At 42.3% G+C, this 19,841-nt stretch overlaps 1 protein-coding gene across 5 annotated transcripts in view; it reads right to left on the bottom strand.

The window, feature by feature from the left end:
* Positions 1-16,419, bottom strand: part of LTBP1 (latent transforming growth factor beta binding protein 1) — a 194,644-nt gene extending 178,225 nt beyond the window's left edge. For 3 of the 5 annotated variants that reach the window (XM_061365890.1, XM_061365891.1, XM_061365894.1), the window contains exons 1-3: positions 15,433-16,419; positions 14,786-14,856; positions 542-830 (exon numbers count right to left, since the gene is read on the bottom strand). In XM_061365890.1, the coding sequence (XP_061221874.1) occupies positions 542-830; positions 14,786-14,856; positions 15,433-15,881 (809 nt within the window). In that variant the 5' untranslated portion in view covers positions 15,882-16,419. The remainder of the gene's footprint in view (positions 1-541; positions 831-14,785; positions 14,857-15,432) is intronic. The other 2 variants (XM_061365892.1, XM_061365893.1) reach the window with 1 other exon arrangement.
* Between the last annotated feature and the right edge of the window lie 3,422 nt (positions 16,420-19,841).

Here is a 19,841-nt window from a genome sequence, read left to right as displayed (position 1 = left end):
ACTGAAGAAGCAGAGAAAAAAAAAAATCTCCAACAAGAAGGGTGTTTCCTTGCTACTTACGACAGGCAGATACAACCCTGAACCTCAAACACAAGCAAGCAGAAGTATCCACTGCAGTAGAGCTATTCACACTTAAAGAAAATAAAAAGCAAATGGAAGAAAGAAACCAGACCGTAAGCACCAAATCTTACTCTCTTCAGTTTTATGAGGTGCAAAAATTCCGTGTTAGACTGTTCTAGACTAAACTTGGAAAGTCACTAATCTAAATTAAGAATAACTCCTCTGAAATTAGTACAGCATTGTCATTCTAAGTAAAATAAAGTTGACTGATATTACAGGATATTCTGTTCAGGTGAGGAGATCTGGCTTATAAGTAATAGAAGTTTAAAGATCCACTGAAATTTGACAGTTAAAATAAGTCTCTTAAAAAAATAAAAATAATAATCTGTGAAAGTTTCCAAATACAATGATTTGAAAACACTTGCAATGTTTTGTAAAAAATAACACAGTGGACTTCTTTGAAAGTAAAGAAAACACTTACTGTGGTTGCATTTGCTGAGGTAACCCAACAGGAGGCTTCTGCTTGATAGTGAATGCCATCTGAGTCATAGGGCCAACCTTCGGTGGGACCTGCACCTTCTGAGAGAAGGTCTGCTGGGCAGCCTGCTGAGGTATGGGCCATGGGGGAACAACAGGGCTCCGGCCTCCAGTGGAAGATGTGTCTTGCATGACTGTATCCTCACAGGAATTTCCTTTTGTTCCTGGTTTACACACGCAAAGCTGCGGTCGCAGGCACATCCCTCCATTTTGGCACGGTGGTGCACAGTTAGCTAAGAAAAGATATTGTAAACAGTACCTGTGAACCAAAGCATGAAGGAAAACACAAACCCTCCCCACAATAAAAAAAAGTTATTAATTGCTAATGTTAATTGGAGTAGGAGAAAGCAACACTGCTAAGCTCCACAAAAGATTGTATATAAGGCAGAATAGCTTTTAAACTGCTTTCCTACACAAGACATGGACATTTTACAACTTTGAAAAGTAAAACACAAGTGAGCTAAAAAATAGGAAATACTTGAAAAAAAAAAAAACAGTTATTTCAAATCTTCCTATTAGTGGCTTTGTACACACCCCTTCCTTTCATGCATCCTCCCTCCCCATACTTTAACAACCAAACTGCGTCCAGTGAAACATTATGCAGATTATAGAATTTCACTACTGATTCAGGCTTGGATTCATTCTATTACTATCTAAAAATCACAGATCCCCTATAGATAACTAGCAGGAATACTTATGGTCACATTACAGATGACAAAAATGATGGAGGAAAGTACAAAGTAATTCAACCCTTCCCCCGCTAAAACCCAAACGAAATTCCTTCCAATGTCACCACTTTAAACATAAGAAAGGAAACAGAAACTGGTACTACAAAGACATAGCTGCACATAGGAGTTACATTCTTTGAAGGAACAAGCAGGTGCTCATGATTATCACAGCTAGCTTCTATACATTCTTTGTACCTCCAGTGAAAAGGGAGTAGATTCTTCAAACAACAATGCACTTTCAGATACCTGCCTTCAGATAGGAGTAATTACACTGCATTGCTCTATCCACTGACTATAGAAGGAGTCTGAATCATCAGCCTAGACACAACACCCAGCTCATAGACCTAGTTAACACAGGATCAATTCCATTTTGAGTGAGGAATCTGGAGAAGCAGCAAATCCCACAAAAAAAAAATAAAAAAGGGGGCAGGGGAGGGAGGAGCAAAAGTAATTGCTGAACATATGTATGTAAAACTGCAGAGGTATGCCTAATCTGAGGATTTACTTTGGATGCTTAAACTTACAATGCTACCATATTTAAAGAATGTTAAAGTAACAAAGTTCACAAAACAAATTCATTCTCTTACCCAGAGAATACAATTGAATAGTAGAACACAATTCTAATTAAAATAGCAATCAAAATAATTTCTTCATTAGTCCCATTAGACATGGTATACAAAGAAGCATTTGTAAGAATCACTGCTGAGCTACTTTACTCCTACAAACTATGGATACTGTTGTTGGATATTGTTCAGTTTGGATCTGTTAACTCAGACAAAATTATATGCCAGATCATCAAGTCTACAGGTTTTATTAAAATAGGTAAGACCATACCTTATACCATAACATGTGATTCTGCACCATATATCCAACCACACAATTATTCTATTCTTTTAAAGTCAGTCCACAGCCCTCATCCAAATAAATTTGAGTACTTGGCACTTAAATTCATTTTAATACATACATTTATATATAAAAATAAAGCACATAAGCATACATATGAAATAACTTGTTAGGATGGGACTGTGTTAATTTGAAGAACTAGTTTGCCAACAGACAATACCATCTGATACAGATACATCATGAATACCACCTGTACATAACACCAGAGTTGCCCTCAACTTTAACTTTGCATGCATAACTTTCTGCAGCATCTCTCCTTCCCAATACTACATAGCTAACTTAATTACATACTATGAATCTCCCTGGCAACAAAAAAGTAATCAGTTGCTTACTTATATTTCTGTTTCTTTTTCAGGCTATATTTTGTCTTTGCTGGAAAACTGAAGACCATTTTCATTGTAAACTTCAGCAGCTGTAACTTTGACTGTAAGCTTACAGCAAGCATATGTTTTAATATACAAGCCAACTCTTTTTTCCACTTGGCTTTTAAGACCTAGATTTTGCTAAGAGTAAAAATTTGCTTATATTAACATGACTGAAATTAATTATACCTTTGGAAAATAGAGTCAGGAGCCTTAAATTCTCAAATGTAAGGCTCAATGACTTTACAGAGACTTCAAAATCCAAACAGTGACCCCATCATGCAGGTCATCTGTTAGAAAATGTGCAAAGATCACAGCGAGACAGTTTGGGCACAGATATCTTTAGAAAACTATCACATAAAAATTACTTTAAAAAAATCATCAGGATTTGCAGAAGTCCCATTTTTACAACATCAAAAAAATCCACAATCATATTGAACATGTATTTCTGGAGATTTATGGACATGCATTTATATCAAACTCCAGGCTTATTAGCAAGCTGCTTTAAAAAAAAAAAAAAATCAAATACAGAAGTAAGCTAACAAGACAACCCCAGAAGTCAATACAGCGTAACATCCACCCTGCTAGGACACTGATCATTGTGTATCTCCTCTCTCAAAAGTGAAGTAACATCTCACACACATGCGAAAGACAACCCTATGAAAACCACAACTATTTTTCCTGTCACCAAAGCTGTGCTTCAAAAGCCTAAGAAAACTTACGTTTGCACTTACCAAAGCGAGCATAACAAAACTGCAATGAATTGAAAACTATGCAGCTACTCTGAAATTACAATATCTTTTTTTACCAAAACAAGTTTCTCAGCTCTACATATACACAAAGCACATGAAACTCCACAGGACAAACTGCATTACTCTAGCTGGCCTTATAACAAAAAAAGCATCAGCAGATCCAGCAACTATGTTACAAAAGACCTATTTTTTCTCAGATCACGTGAACAGTGACAACAGGTCAGAAACCTGAACCATTAGATCTTCACAGCAATGCACTCTTTGATTGAAGTTCTTGATTGATGTTGTGTAATGTAAGACCACAAAATAAGATTTGAAAAAATACTTTTTTTTTTTTTCAGAAAGACTTTACATTTTAATTGACATAATACAGCGGTTTGGTTTTAAAACTGTTCAAGACAGCTGCAGCATGCCAAATCTATGACCTAATTGTTCTGTTTGAAGGCAACAATAATGGCACATCTAACTGCAAACACCATTATTTTCCATAAAGCTAAGTTTCCAAAACTTGGACCATGGAAGCATCAAGTTTAAAACTGAAAAGGGGGGTAATATACTCCTGTTAAAGGCAATAGGCTTGCTCCTATTCAATACAAAGAGGTCATGACTGGAAATTCAAAATGAAGCGTGGCAAAGATGCAAATAATGAGACTAGGCTTAGTGGGTCAGATCAAAGATCCACTTAAGTCTAATCTCCTCTCTCCTACTAAGGTGGATGCTTTATGACAGGTGTCAGGACAGGATGACAAGCAGTAAAATGTTGTACCACTACAGCCTTGAAGAATTAAGGACTCAGCAGCTTTCTGAGCAAGAGTCCTGGGTTTGTGTTTAATAACTCTCAGTAGATTTTTCTGTCAGTGTTCGATGATCTGCTTTTTGACCATGTTAGCATACAGCACACAAACTTGCTGTGCCAAGAAACTGGTCACATTGGAAGGCCAGGCATAGACAACACAACCAACATCTCCCCACTTTCCAGAAACTTTGTGAAGGAACACAGGGCCCTTTGAGGTTGGCTCATGTGTTTTAAGACCATGCAATCTACATCTACTAAAAATAAAGCTATAGTGCCACACTTGCCTTGGTAATCCCTGCTTCACAAAAAGCTGAAAACATTTTCTGTGGCTGTATCTCTTTTTACGCATCTTTCCCTAATCAACTACGGCTCACCACCACCGCAGACAGAAAAGCGAATTAAAGGGACGCGTAGCAGGCCTGGTATGGTTGTATTTACAGCATTCATTCAAAAAAGCCAGTATGAAATAACATTACTATCAGGCTTAAACACACCCCTTCCAGCACATCTATATGTCACTTTCAGACTGATCTACACATAGACACTTGTCAGTCCACGGGTTCATGTTATTTTTTTTAAAGAGTATATAAATATTTGCAGGAGCAAGACCTAAAATAAAAGTTTTATAACAGTTTAAAAATATGTAAATATTTTAAATCTTCTACATGTACAGAATGTATTTATGTTTTCATATACCAAATTAAGCATAATTTATAATATTAAAACCATAAGTAAAAAATATTATCACATATTGAAGTTTAAATTGAAATTTCTTTTCCAGACATTCTGAAAGACTCAAAACACAGGTACAACTCCACTTTTCATGTGAAAACTTTTATGTTCAATTCCTCATAACTCTTGAATTAAGATCATTAAGATCCAATTCATATGCTAATCACTTTGATTTTACCTTGATTCACAATTACTTTCTTCAGACAGTAACATCTCATCTACAAGTTTATTTCCTTGTGTCTCTAGATCACATAAGGATTGAAATGCACAAAAATGTACTTTTCAGTGAGAAACAGTAAAGAAATTTAAATGCCCCACAAGTTGCCTGAACCCGAGTTTCTAACCTTTCAGCCTCAACTCCACCTTTAAGCATCTCTTATCAAGCAACTGCTGTTGGTTAGCACTTAAAATAGTCACAAAAAGTTTTTCAATGTCATTCCTGAACCTCTGATACTTTGATACGAAAATTACACCACAAGTGGTGTGAACTTGTGTTATTTCTAGCCCATCCACTAGAATTTTCCTTTCTGTTTCCACATAAAATTTTACATACCTTTTTTCCCTCCCTCCTCTTAGCCACATAGTCAAGCATCAGCTTAATCAGAATGCACTGACTTCCAACAAATTTCCTCACTATACACACTGGCACAATATATATTAATTTCACCCATAGGAGTATATAAATCCTGCCTGACAAAATACATGATGGAGGGCAAATAACAGAAAATTTAGCAATTGGAAAGAGATTATAAGTGTGGAGCTATTTCAGATTCCAGCATAAACGGGTTGAGAAAAGATGCATGCATTAAGTTTACATGCAACACAGGAATACTTTAAAGGCATAGCAAATATTGCCTTTCCTATTTCATCAATTCAAGATTTCTATCCTTCAAGCACACAAGAAAACCAAGCCAAAGTTCGTCTTGGTTGAGTGCGCATCCTAAACAAAAAGTTGTAATACAAAGGCACCTTTAACTCCTGCTATGTTAAAAGACAGAGTGACGATCCCCTACGGATTCCAAAAGAAAGGCAGTGAAGCAATTTCTTTGAAGAGCAACAAGCTGTGGGTTCCAAAAGGAAAGAGGCATATTCCAGTTTCCCTTAGAAAACTCTGAATACAGTGCTGACATGCTGGAGAAAAGCGAAGTTTATAATAGCTTCCTGTTCTCCAAATTAGCTCACTGCTTACTTTTATACTTATATTCTGGATACCATTTTAAGTCTTTTAAGTTATTGTTGGGACTGAGGATGCAACACTGGAGACTAGAAACCTAACAGCTAAGTGAATGAACTCTTGGTGCTCACCACCTAATGCTTTTCTGAGGATCTAGCTCTCCATCTGAGTATCTGGAAACAGTTTTCAAAAGTTGAATTTTATCACAAATATATCCAACAATTCTACACATTCACTGGGGGTAGGGGAGAAAGGAATCTGTGAACGAGGGTGAGACAACCATGTTGTAAGACCGTTCTATAAAAAAGGTTGATATTTAAATAATCAGAGTAAATGGCATTAACCACAGAAAATCTGTATGACCTCTAGACTATTAATGTAGGAAGTACTACAATCATCTGCATCTTCCTACACAAAAACTTTGTTTTTATCACAACTATAGGGATTGAGGGAATTCTTTCCCTAAATATATTTCAAATAAAAGCATGTGTCACTGTTGGAATTCTTCACTGGTCCACTTCAAAACATCTGATGCATTTCCACACTGGTGTGGATGACTACATAAACATCCAAGAAAGGAGGGAAACAAAACCCAATGCTTTTGCCATACATATATTTCCTTTAAAGCAAACATAAATTGGAGATTCTCCCTTAACCTAGTGACAACATAACGTACTTTATTAAGAATATTCTCAATGTACCTACATAGCTTTATCACTAAATGCCAAGATTTATCAGAATTGAATAGCAGCTATACTGAAATACTTAAAATAATGTGTCTGAAGTTAGGGTTTTGATCAGTCATAAGAATATAACATGCTGTTTAATACTTGACATTTTCATTCATGTTGTGTTTACTGCAGTTTTATATAAATACTTGTTAGGCTGTACAATCTGGGAGACATTTACATGAGATGGTAATTGTACATATTCTGACAGTACAAACATTTCACATGGTAGAGATCATTCTATCATTTCAGTATCAAAAAAAAAAAAGAAATTAAGAAATCATTCACTACAGAACGGACTAAACCAAGGAAACCAGCAGATTCGCATGTTACACACTGGTCTTGCTTGCTGGTTAACACTCCCATCTGCAATTCTTTCAATGCCCTTAACCTTTCTCATTATAGTACTTACTCATTTTGTTACAAAATACATTGTAAGAAATACACAAGAAACTGAACAAACTAAGAGAACCTCAATAAAGAGACAACTGAAAATTTTTAACTGGATGCAGGATTCAGACAACTGAAGTGTTACAGAAAATAGGTACCAGAGAAAAGGCTACTAATTATAATAGCCATTAAAGTGCTAAGAACAATAAAGTTTTTTCCTAAATCCAACCAACCCTCAATTAAGAGTTCACCAATTAGTTGAGCTTCTCTGAAAACCCAGGCCAAATCTGCCATCTAGAGATAATAATAAAAAAAAACAAAACAAACTTATATGAATTATGAAAAATCAAATCTTGCCATAGGACACAAAATTAATCCCCATTTATCGGGACGCAGCTCTGCAAAACTCTAGGTTTACGCAGGGACTACAATGTGCATTTCAAAAAAGAATATGGATGAGCAGAACTATTTTTAACTCTGCATTAAATGAGTATCTTGCGTTGGTAAATGTAAAATTCTTCCCCTCCAGGGTGCAGTCAGAAATGCAGAGATGCCAAAGCTCTCCTTTCATTCTGTAGGCAATGGAAGGGATCTGTTTTCTAGGAATAAATTAGGCTCAGAAAGTCAAATTTTGATGCTTTCAAAGGCAGAGTAAAAATAAATAAATAAATAAATAAATAAATAGCGCTAAATAGAAACCCCCAAAGTAAAAACCTCAAAACAAACAAACAAACAAACAAAAAAAAAAAACCAACCAAAAACCATGAATACTCCAAGAAGACACCTAATACCTTTCAGCCTCATACTGGCATTCACTCCATGTGACCAGAGTACACCTAGTCAAAAATAAAACACTAAGCCCCAAAACATGCATACTGTGCGCCTCAGGTCATCAAAACCAAAGGCTTTAGTCTATACACCTGCATCCATTAGTCCACGCTGCATACGAAAGTAGACAAAGCCAAAGATAAGAATCTGAAGCCTGGATTCTCCCCCTTTCCTAAGGGCAGTATGTTAAAAATAAAGCGGAGCATAACCCCCACTGAGGGCTAACAAGAGCTTTCCCACTACAAAAGCCAATTTATTCCCTGTATACAAAACTCAAAAGTTTTATTTATGTACTACAGTAGCCAGTACAGCAGAGGCAAAATCCAGCTGCTCAAGTAATGGCTTCCAGTTTTTTCAATTTTGGAACATTTAAAAACAACATCAAAGAACATATTAAAAAGGTCAGTTATATGGGGTCAAAGTAATTATGTCTCTTTAAAATCGAGACATTTAATTTTGATTTGGACATAATTTGAAGGAGATTGATACTGCTTTTACTCAGATGATGGTATTAGAATGAGAAGATTAACATCTGGGGAGAGTATGTTATAGTTAGGCTTTGTATAAGCAATGTAAATAAACAGAACTTGGTAAAATTCGAAGCCACAAAACTGATTAAATACAAGCCTCAGGAACCATTTATCACCAGAAAACCTCCATGAAGCACAGCTGCAAACATTTGAAGTATTCAGTTAAAGCGAGCTTAGATAACACCATTTCTAAGAGCTGAAGTGAAGACAGGAATAGAGCAGATTCTGAGCAATCAATACTAAAATACTTACTGTCAAGAGTTTTATATCTAATTGGAAGAATGATGTATGCTTCCAAGTCTGCAGGTCTGGATCCTAATCCTGTATCAGAACAAGACCAAGGCATGAAACCTTTCCCTCCCCTTCTCCAAGAAAATCCAGGAGTATAAGCTAAAAGTAACCTAGGGCACGTTCCATCCAGGTCTTGGACAACTAGAGGTCTAGGACTACTGGTCACACTGTAGAGTGCTCTTGTCCTGAAGGAGACACAAAGCTGTAGCATGCTAACTCAGCAACAGCAAGAAGTAAAACTCTGGAAGCTTAGGGATGAGATGGCTCAAACTGCATACCAATACACAAGTAAACACCATGCAAATTCAGGAACTGAACACTGGGGACCCTTCCTCTGGGCCCATATTAGCACACTTTCTAGTCTCCTTCTCCAGCAGGAACACTTCACTGTTGTATATGTTCTTATTCTGAAAAATAAATTAAAACTTCTTTAATTAAACTAAACATCTACCCAATGTTGAGTCAGGAAGTCTTTCAAAAAGAAAGAATTAGGAAGATCCCCTTCTAATGTAAAAAAAACTTATTTTCTGATGACCTTTCAAGGTGCCTGAGCACATGACGGATAGGAAAGAACTCCATGACCAAACTCAAAGAATCCAGTCCAGCTCCAACTGCAAAATCCTCACCTTACATCCATGCATGGAATACGTACCACATGCATGCACACACACGTGCATGCACACACAGAATATCTTCAGAGACATCAATTTGATAAATGGACCACTCAGTGGATAAAGAACTGGCTGGAGGGCTGCACACAAAGAGCTGTGGTCAATGGCTCAATGTCCAGCTGGAGACCAGTAACGAGTGGTGTCCCTCAGGGATCTGTGTTGGGACCGCTCTTGCTCAACATCTTCATCGCTGACATGAACAGTGGGATTGAGTGCGCCCTCAGCAAGTTTGCCAATGACACCAAGCTGTGTGGTTCGGTTGATACACTGGAGGGAAGGAATGCCATCCAGAGGGACCTTGACACGCTTGTGAGGGGGGCTGATGCCAACCTCATGAAGTTTAACCATGCCAAGTGTAAGGTCCTACACCCGGGTCGGAGCAATCCCAGACACAGCTACAGGTTGGGCAGAGAAGAGATTCAGAGCAGCCCTGCAGAGAAGGCCTTGGGGGTGTTGGTTGATGAGAAAATGAACATGAGCCAGCGTCAGTGTGAGCTTGCAGCCCAGAAAGCCAACCGTATCCTGGGCTGCATCCAAAGGAGTGTGACCAGCAGATCGAAGGAGGTGATCCTGCCCCTTTACTCTGCTCTCATGAGACTTCACTTGGAGTATTGTGTGCAGTTCTGGTGTCCTCAACATAAAAAGGACATGGATCTGTTAGAACAAGTCCAGAGGAGGGACACGAGAATGATCAGGGGACTGGAGCACCTCCTGTATGAAGATCGGCTGAGAAAGTTGGGGCTGTTCAGCCTGAAGAAGAGAAGGCTGCGTGGAGACCCCATAGCAGCCTTCCAGTATCTGAAGGGGGCCTATAGGGATGCTGGGGTTGGACTCTTCATTAGGGACTGTAGTGATAGGACAAGGGGTAATGGGTTAAAACTTAAACAGGGGAAGTTTAGATTGGATATAAGGAGGAAATTCTTTCCTGTTAAGGTGGTGAGGCACTGGAATAGGTTGCCAAAGGAGGTTGTGAATGCTCCATCCCCGGCAGTGTTCAAGGCCAGGTCAAATGAGGCGTTGGGTGATACGGTTGAGCGAGGTGTCCCTGCCCATGGCAGGGGGGTTGGAACTTGATGATCTTAAAGTCCTTTCCAACCAGAACTATTCTATGATTCTAATAAAGACACAAGATCCTTTTTCTCTTAATTGACAACAATGATGTACATGGGCTCTACATCTACAGAGACAGTAATTCCTGCCCCTATGTGAAATTTACTCTAAACATAATCCTGCAAAACCTACTTCCTCACCTGTTTGTCTCATGAGCCTTTCTTACCCTTCTGAAATTAAGGAACTCATGCTTCAGTATTCCATTAACAGGCAACTCTCTCCTTCCAACTATCTTTAGTTAATTCTCATCATTATGTTAGTAAAAGTAAGAATTTCTCCAGGCAATGCTGTTTTTTAAGCCATTCAGTTTGTGAAAACACTCACAAACAACTGATATTAATATTCCATGCAAAATATTATGATACATTTTATAAGGGGGTTACAATTACAATCCGGTGGCTCTTTATCAAATCCTGCATACAGTACATAATTTCTTTCTTGACTTCCCAACATGAAGAACAGCTCCTTGTAATCATTAAGAAAACAAAACCAAAATAAACAGAAGGGCATATGTTGTACGAAGTAGTGTTAACTAATAGAAATTTAGTTGCAAGTAACAAAGTACAGGACAACAGTTTTCAATAGGATAAACATGCAATTGAAAGGCAGGAATTCCTAATTTCCAGTTTAGGCCTTCCAAACAGTTGTTACAACTTGTCCAAGTCCACATTTAACCTATGGCTCAATTTCCATAAATGAAATAAATAATAAACCCTACATGTTTTAGGTTTTATTTGCCTTACAGGCATGTTATAGGGTTAATTAATGTTCGTATAATGCTTGGATTATGCAACAAGAACTAACAAAACAGGATTTCTCCAGCCTTAGGGGTACCTTATTATTACACTTGCACAGATTATAACCTATGATAACTATGACTGGAAGACAATCCTTGTCATAAACCCTTTCACATGCTTATAACTTTCCAAAGTGATTACTGCTGTGGCTGATTTTTTCCCACCTTTTGTCTTTACCCAAAGGTGAACGTTCCGAACACTTCAAAAAGGTTGGTTTTGATTGTTAGACATCATTCTCCCAGTGTAAAGCAATTCTGAATACTTTTATGACTTCATCTTCTTAATTAGAATGATGCAGTTCTTCATAAGCAAAGTCACATCAAGCTTGGGAAAAAGTTCTTAAGATACAACTTTACAATGTAAAACTGAAATACGAGGCACAGAGCTCCAAACTGGATATGCTCCAAACTGGATAGGGTATTTACTCTCATAAAGGTAGCTCACAGGAAAACGGACAAACTGTAAACACAACAGGCAGTTCAACTTTCAACCAAAATTTGCAGGAAGGACTTGAAAAGTCCGCTTGCCTCCTCCATACAGATGCTGCCCTCTGACCCACAACAGAAACATTTCAAATACTCCCTGTTGCTGTTACTGAGGGACTGTGATGCAGCTGCTACTGCTCCCAGCCAGGCTGCCACCCACCTGAGATAGAAGTCCCCATGAGAAGGGCAGGCTCAGCCACAGTCCCATGGATGAGAAAGCAGGGCTAACAAAAACCACCAAGACAAAGGAAAGGGGAAGATAAACACAACCAGGGCTGCAAGACCATACCTCTTCCCTTCAACCGCTTTTTCTGTGGGTTACCAGCAGGCTTATTCACACAGGTGCAGCAGAGCAGAAACACATGCTGCTTGTTCCAGCCTGGGATTACACCTGAGCTAATAAACTTCACTGATCAGAGCTGGCTCTCAGCACACTGGTTCTGGAAGCACAATGCAGACAAATAGAAGTTGGCTCTGGAAAGTGCCAGAATGAGTCTGGGGTTTATTAGCTCAGGCTTTGCACCATTCAAGAGAATATAAACTGGCCCTAGAGACCAAATAGCTTATTAAAGTGATACTGAACCTGAGCTAATAAACCATGACAGGCCCAAACGGACTCTACACAAAGTCAGCTCAGGTGTGCCTGCATCTGTGGCACAATTAATCCACAAGTGCAATAATCCACTCAAAACTAACTAACAGTCCACTATCTGAATTTAAAAAAAAAAAATCATTTCTTTTTACTGGACACTAGGGGTTAACATTTGTTCAGTTGTAGGATTTCTGTTCTTCTGAAAGGATCATCAGGAGGTTCCAGAAAAGGAGATAGCTGGCTTTTATGACTGTGAGACTAATCTTCCGTAACTAAATCAAGTCAATGCTATCTCATGGTTTGCCTAAGTTACAAAACAGGCAGCTTCAGTACATTTAGTACTTCCCTTGGCTTGCCAAGAGAGGGGTAAAACCCAGAAGATCCAAGCCAAGTGCATTATACCACTGCTAGGATGTACCAGAGTAGCATCAGAACAGGCAGAAAAAATATTTAATGCTAAGGAGAGCCGAATACCAGAGACACAAAATGAGAAAGAATGGTCAATGAGAAAAATCACACACACACCCCTTTAACTCTTTTCTTGCTACTCTATTCCTCCAATCACTACATGAATGAACCAAGTAATTCTTTGATCTAAATAAGGTTCTACAGCTATCACATAAAAACCTAATTGTCTGGCTTAGTCTTTATTGAAGGCCCTAAAACCAGACAGGAATTAAAAAAATTAACAAAAAAAAAAAAAAGAAAGAAAGAGAAGACAATAAAGAGAACAGCTGAATGACAATGGAAGAAGTAAAAAAAAAACCAACCCCAAACCACAAACAAAAAAAAAAAAAACCCAAAAAAAAGAAACTTAAATGACAAAAATCTAAGAAAACAATAAAACTGCTTATTTTATTAAAAAATAAAGTTTAAAAGGAAGAAACTTGAAAGTTACTGGAAGACAGAAAGGGAAAAAAATGAAAATTTGGGGAGTGTGTCTTCAAAATAATGAAAATAAAATTGGTTGACAATAGGATTTCTGTTGAAATAGTTGAAATACAGCTTTTTAATTAATATCCCAAAATTATTAAGGGGTTCCATTCACCGTGATTGGGCTTTCAGGTAAGGGAGGTGTTTAGTAAGGTTTGAGAGTAGCCTCAAAATTACCACCGTAAACTGAAGAAAATCATTTTAGTACTTGTACCATGTGTTAAGCAGAAAAAGCTGACTAGCCTAACACAGCAGCACGTATTTCAAGATGAAAATGCTAATTTCCTACCTTATTTTCATCTTAAATTGATGTCTAAGTTGGTCGGGGAAATTGTAAAGTTTTAACAGCCTACTGTAATAAAACCTTTGCTTCTTAGCAACAGTTCCATACAGGTCAAAGGTACTTGACCTTCCTGAGAATTATAAACGTAATTGATCCCTATTGTGAAAAATCCCACACAGGGACAAAAGCCAAAAAAGCCCAAAGTTTGCATCTTACAAGCATTGTTTACTCCATGATACCCCAAGTCTCAGCCGCAGAAGTCTGTCCTAATGAACTAAAGTGATGTCCCAAGAGCTTCCCAATATAGCTAATACCTAAAGGGGTTTCCTGAAGAAAAAAAAAGTATGTCACATCATGGCAACATCACCGCCATTCAGCCATTTACAGGCATCCTGAATCCTGCCTAAAATTAGCAGAGATGCTTCCTCTTTCACATTAGAAAGGTCAACATGAGTATAACTGCATTGACTCTGTGTTATTTTGTGCACGTATTTTGTTTGTAGGTATCCCAGTAAAGGTACATCCCTCCACATGTCCTTCCCCAAATCCATCTCTTTTGACTTCTTCAACGCTTCAAAAATTCCACACCCAAAGCACAGGATCTTCATGCAGGCTGCTGGTGAAAGGAGAGTATGGGGAGATGACAACTTCTTGCTCTCCACCTGTACTCCTCTGGCAGGTTCTTTACCCTATTAAGCCCCCGACAAACAATTCCTAACACCCAAGCGTTCATGTGTGTAGACTTCCACCACAAAAACTAATCAAGCCCTCTCCAAAAATGCCACTATCTGTGGCAACAAACATTAAGAGGCACTTGCTGCTTGTCCTTCAGCAAAGCTGAAGATTAGCAAGTAAGTATTTAGGGATGAAAAGCGTTACAACTGCAGCGTACTGTGATGCTGTGAGAGGGCTTGAAGCAAGCATGCTGGTAATCCGCACCCGTGCGGCGCAGGTGGGATCTGTAACTCAGCCACCACCTCTTTGCCCACAGCGCATACCAGCACTCACCACATGGCAGCACGCTCCCCAAAGGTACCCGCGCTACTGCCCTCAGTGGTGCCGCCACACCCATCCCAGGCCCCCCGACCCACACGGCTACTCACGTTTGATGCACCTCTGGGAGCCCGTGGCCTTGCTCCAGCCGTGGCAGCACTGCCCCCCGCAGACATTGACCCTGCAGGAACAGCAAAGAGGGACGAGAGTCCGGCGGGGCCCCTCCCGGCGCCGCGGCGGCTGCCGGCACCGCTCCCCATCCCCAGCCGGGCCGCGGGGCGGGCGCTGGGCCGCGGAGAGAAAAGGCGGGAAGAATCAAACCTCCCTGGCCCCGCACCGGCCGTGCCCGGACACTCGGGACGGGGCACCCCGAGCGCTGCCCGCCGCGGCGCAAACCACAGAGGCGACGGGGCCCCAGCTCGCTCCCGGCAGGGCTGAGGGGAGGGCGCGCGGGCGGCCGCGGGGCTCCTCGCGCGCTCGACGCCTCAGCCCGGGACCGGCCGCGAGCTCCGGGGGGCGGGGGCTCAGGTGCCGCGGGGAGGCCGCGAGGAATCGGCGGGTTCGCAGCCAGCCGGGCACCGGTAGCGCCACTGTGCCCTGCAGGAGCCCGGCACCGGCTGCCCCCTGCCTCTATGCCCTCCGTGCTGGCGATGAAGATACTCGGGGCGGCGGGGAGGCTGCGGACTGGAAACACCGCCTCAGCCGTGCAGGGGAGCGGGGAGACGCGCAGGGCACGGCGGGCGGGAGGGCGCCTTACCCCGGCAGCGGCGGCAGCTGGTGCTTCTGGCGGAGGGGCAGGCCGGCGCTGCTGTTGCCGTGAGGGCCCGGCGGCGGCTTGGGCCGCGAGCTGAAGCTGGCCGGCTTGGCGAAGGAGGAGGAGGCGCGAACGGCGGAGTTGGTGTGGACCTGCCCGGCGGGGCTCAAGCGGAGCGGGACACCCCCGCCGCCCGGCTTGCTCATCCGCCGTGTCCGCTCCAGGGTGCCGCCGCTGTAGCGTGTGTTGAGCTGTACGTTAAACGTGCGCTGCTGCTGCTCCCCCCCGAGGAGGGTCGGGCGCTGATGCCGGCTGCCAGTGGAGCCCCCCCGGCCGGGCTGCAGAACGTACGTGACCCTCCTCAACTTGCCCTTTTCGGAGGCTGCGAGCGCCGGTGACAAAAGCGCACAGGCAGTGAGGAGGACAAGGAATCCCCATCCGAGCTGAGCCATTTCCACTGCGGGACCCCTACAGCCGCCGAGCTTCGCGGACCCCCAAGGCAAGGGCTTCCTCCTCCTCCTCCACAGAACGCCCGTGTGCGACCTGCGCTCGCGGTGCGGATTCCTCCTCCGCTTGCTGCCCCCCAACCTGCTCCAGGCGGGAAGGGGGTTAGGGGTAAAATAAAGCCTCAGGTTCCTCCCTCCCGCCCCCCAAACTGTTAGGAAAGTTCAGCAAACACGTCGCTCCGTGGAGCAGGAAAACATCGTTGGAAGAAAGGAAGCGGCGGGTGCGAGCCGAGCTGTGAGCCGGAGCGGGAAGGGAGGAGGAGCAGCAGCAGGGGAAGGGTATTTGCTGGAGGGGGGTGGTCGCAATGCGGAGCAGATGTTTCGGTTGCCGGAGCTGCCAGGGGTCTGCGTGCGGGTGCAAGAAACGGTCTTTAAGGCACTCCGGGCTGGTAAAACCCTCCTGAAGAGTTTCTCCGCGAGTGAGCGTGTGCAGGAGGGGATGGGGGTGCTCCTGCCCCGGTGCCGGCCCCACGCAGCCAATCTGGCCGCCGTGACGTCAGGCGGCGCTCCCGGGGCGTGGGGCCGGGGCCAGGTGACAGCGATGGGGCCGCGGCGGCCGCGGGGGTCCTGGCTCCGCGCGGGGTGGTGGGAGCTCAGCGGCGCTCAGCGAGCCTCGAGAGTACCTGGGCGCCGGGCTGGGTCTGCCCCGGCACCGCAGCACAGCTCCCCCGTGCAGCGGGGGCAGCCTACCTCTACTTTTGCAACAGCGTTTCTATCCTATTTGAATGGAGGTAAGGCTTTAAACCTTCGAAAGGTTCATACGCGTGCTTCGCTTTTTAGGTAGGAACTTGGCGAAAGCTCTTACACACGTTAAAAGTTATCACGTTCATCAGTCTCTGACTAATGAGAGGCATAGGTTTGAGATTGTTCTTAGGGGACATCCTAGCAGGAGTAAGAGGGACCACATTCTTGTTTTTCTTTATGTTTGTAAGGCAGTGTGTTTGCATAAAGAACAAAATACAAGCTGCAATTGTACGCTTGGAATTAACACACAAGCAAAACTGCCCACGTTTTCCTCCAGTGTGTCTTGACCGATGTCACCCTTAAGCACTCTAAATAAAAAAAGTTCATAAAAAGAAGGTTACATCTTTTAAAATACTCAGAAGCTGATGTGTCCAAGTTCTTTCCAAGAATCTCTGCAGAGAATCAAACAGTTTGCAAATCCAATATGTTGGAACCAGGTCCTCCTCCCTGGATTCTCCTCTGCTGTTTTCCAGAGCTTTAAGGACACTGACCCTGGCTCCAAACTGATGAGATTTTGTTCTTAAATTCTCTTGGTGCAGCTACACAGCCGGGACAGGGAGCAGGAAGGTTTTACATTGACAGGATTCCAGGCAAGAGCCAGTGTTAGGAGCACAACGGTCCCTTCCTCCTTAGTTCTCATCTATTTAAAACTGCTCAAAAATAAATAGAAGTTTTAAATAGATGAGCGTTTGGAGCTTTCTATAGTCACAGTGTAAGGGAGCCACATGGATGTTAAAGGCTCCTGCTCCCATGCCTTCAACGTTCTGAATTGAAGCCCAGGGTTTGAAAAGAAAATGCCACCAGCCCTCAAGGCTTCTAAATCCACAGTGGGCAAAATTAGAATAAAACTCAGTGATCGTTCAGAAAAAAACCCAAACCAGATAAAGCCCCCAGAAAGAAGCCCCAGCTTGAACATAACTAAGAAGTTAACTGTCTCCTCTTTAGCAAACATATACATCTGTTGTTTTTTTAACTCGGAAGACATTCCCAGCATCTGAACTGTTCACCCTTCTGACAGCTTATTGTTGTCAATCCTGAGCACACTGAATGTTTTTACAATGTTGAGGGAACAAAAAATACCTTGAAACCAGAGAGGTGGTTTCAAGGACCACCTTGAAAAGGACTGAGGACTGAGTGGAGAGAAACTGATGTGGTGCTCAGGAGTGTTGCTGCGCACAAGGCTGCTGTCCTTCAGAAGTTTTCCAGAATGAGATCACAGCTACGTGTGTGGCTGGGTTTGTTGAACAGAGGGCAAAAACTGCATCATTCCACAGCAGAAGCCAGTTGCTTTTAAGAAATGTGGGGTTTAAGTCATGTCAAGCAGGGGGCAAATGTGGTGTATTACTGGCTACTGTACAGCAAGTGGTAAGGGACCTCAAGGGAAATACAGCCACAAAGGTGGATGCCTTGCATAAAATGATCAAGGTTTAAAAACATTCTTGAAAAATTATTATCTGAGATTAATTGGTTGAGGTCAAGCACTCCTCACAAATTTACATGGCAGATCTGACTTTCAGCATTCCCTTTTTTTCCTCTAACCAGGAAATCCACCCTTCCCTCTTTGTCTGGTTCTGGTCACTTTTTCTTTACTATTTTCCCTCCCCCAGGTTTGGAAGGTCTTGGGTGTTAGGGGCTTGGCTGCAGTAACAAGTTGGGTTAGATGTAGAAGTTTTAACAGCTAAAAGAGAATTTCAGTGAACTGCCACTGCAGCCTAAAGCTCACCTAAGAATTTCTTCATACATTTAAGTCCCTGCTGCCAAAGGACAAAAAGCTCATCTGTTCAGCACCAAACAACTAGATACTGGCCTTTCAAGGACAAGCCAGGTAGCTACCAACGTTCATGAGGATCCTCTAGTATGGTATCACTGCTTATGACAAACCTGCTCTCCCCACCTCCTGTGGAAAAGGTACTGAGTCTGCAGCTAGAAACAGGAGTCAGACCTCACACCACCTACCAGCCACACCATTCTCTTAAAGAAGGCTTGGGAAAGCAATTCACACTGTTTCAGTTCCTTCCCCCCATGGTTTGTGACTGAAGGATGAACACAGGGAAGCAGAAAGAAAGGTGCTTAGTCTGTATATCTTCCACCAGAGGGGCAGCCCTCTGGATGCTCTATTGTAAGGGCATAGCTGAGGCTGAGAAGCAAAGAACTGGCTGGAAGATCGGGAGCATGATGGATGCCGGTAGCAGAACTGCTGCCTGATGAGATGGCAGGGTTCAAGGGTTGAAGGCTTAATGGACAGCGGAGAAGCCACTTTAAGAGTGTGAGTATCTGCAACAAGAACAAAAATAGCATTATTCAGACCAAAATGAAAGCAAGAACTAAACTGCTGTATATGTTTTTGTTCAAGTCCAGTGACTTTGGGGCCCATTCCATGAGTTCAGCGAAGAAGGACAATTGGTTTTGAGCTGTCAGTGTTGGCAACTCTCAGACCTCCAGAGTTCTTTTTCAGCAAATAAAGGAAATGTGGCTCCATGTCTCACAGAGGATGTGTCTGGTGTATGGGCTCACAGGAACCTTCACAGGACACTTCAGGGAAGATGGACATTATGTTGAGGGTGAAGTCATCTGAGCACAGATGATCATTCAGCCTTCCTATGCAGCAGCATAGTGCCACAGTATATCACCCTGTGACCCCATGTCCAGGTTAGATAGGCAGTAAATTCAATGATTGGCAATGCCCAATGTGTCAGGCTACGGGGCCAACAAATGGTCCTTGTGGTCTTGTAGATCCAGCATGCAGCAAGCTGTAGCCGACAAAGAAAGCTGGGTTGGGAGCTCACAGTTAACATATTTGACAAGGTTAAATGCTGTGTTCGGTCCTAATTTTGGCTATGGAATAGCATTTTTACCATAGTGTAGCTCCATTAGCTTCAATGATATTACTCCAAACTTTGTCCAAGCTAGAGGAAAAGCATCATCTATAACTTCTTGTAGCTGAGAATTAGCTGGAGACCTATATCTGCTGTTTTCGTTTTCGTACTATACAAGTATCTGCAGAAACACCCCTGTATTTTGCAGTCAAAATTATACCCTTAGCCACGGCTTTGTACAGGTAACATGACTCTAATTTAGAAGGCATTTCTTTTGAACAAACGAGAATAACTTAGTTCCATTCAAATCAGAGTACAGGAAATAAGTAACTGACCTTTATTATGT

The sequence above is a fragment of the Neopsephotus bourkii genome, unplaced genomic scaffold, assembly GCF_033783945.1.
Source record: "Neopsephotus bourkii isolate Nb327-2 ecotype Australia unplaced genomic scaffold, CSIRO-AGI_Nbou_v1 NB_1292, whole genome shotgun sequence".
Classification (NCBI taxonomy): domain Eukaryota; kingdom Metazoa; phylum Chordata; class Aves; order Psittaciformes; family Psittacidae; genus Neopsephotus; species Neopsephotus bourkii.
The sequence above is the reverse complement of the archived record's forward strand: the minus strand, read 5'-3'. Positions and strand labels throughout refer to the sequence as shown.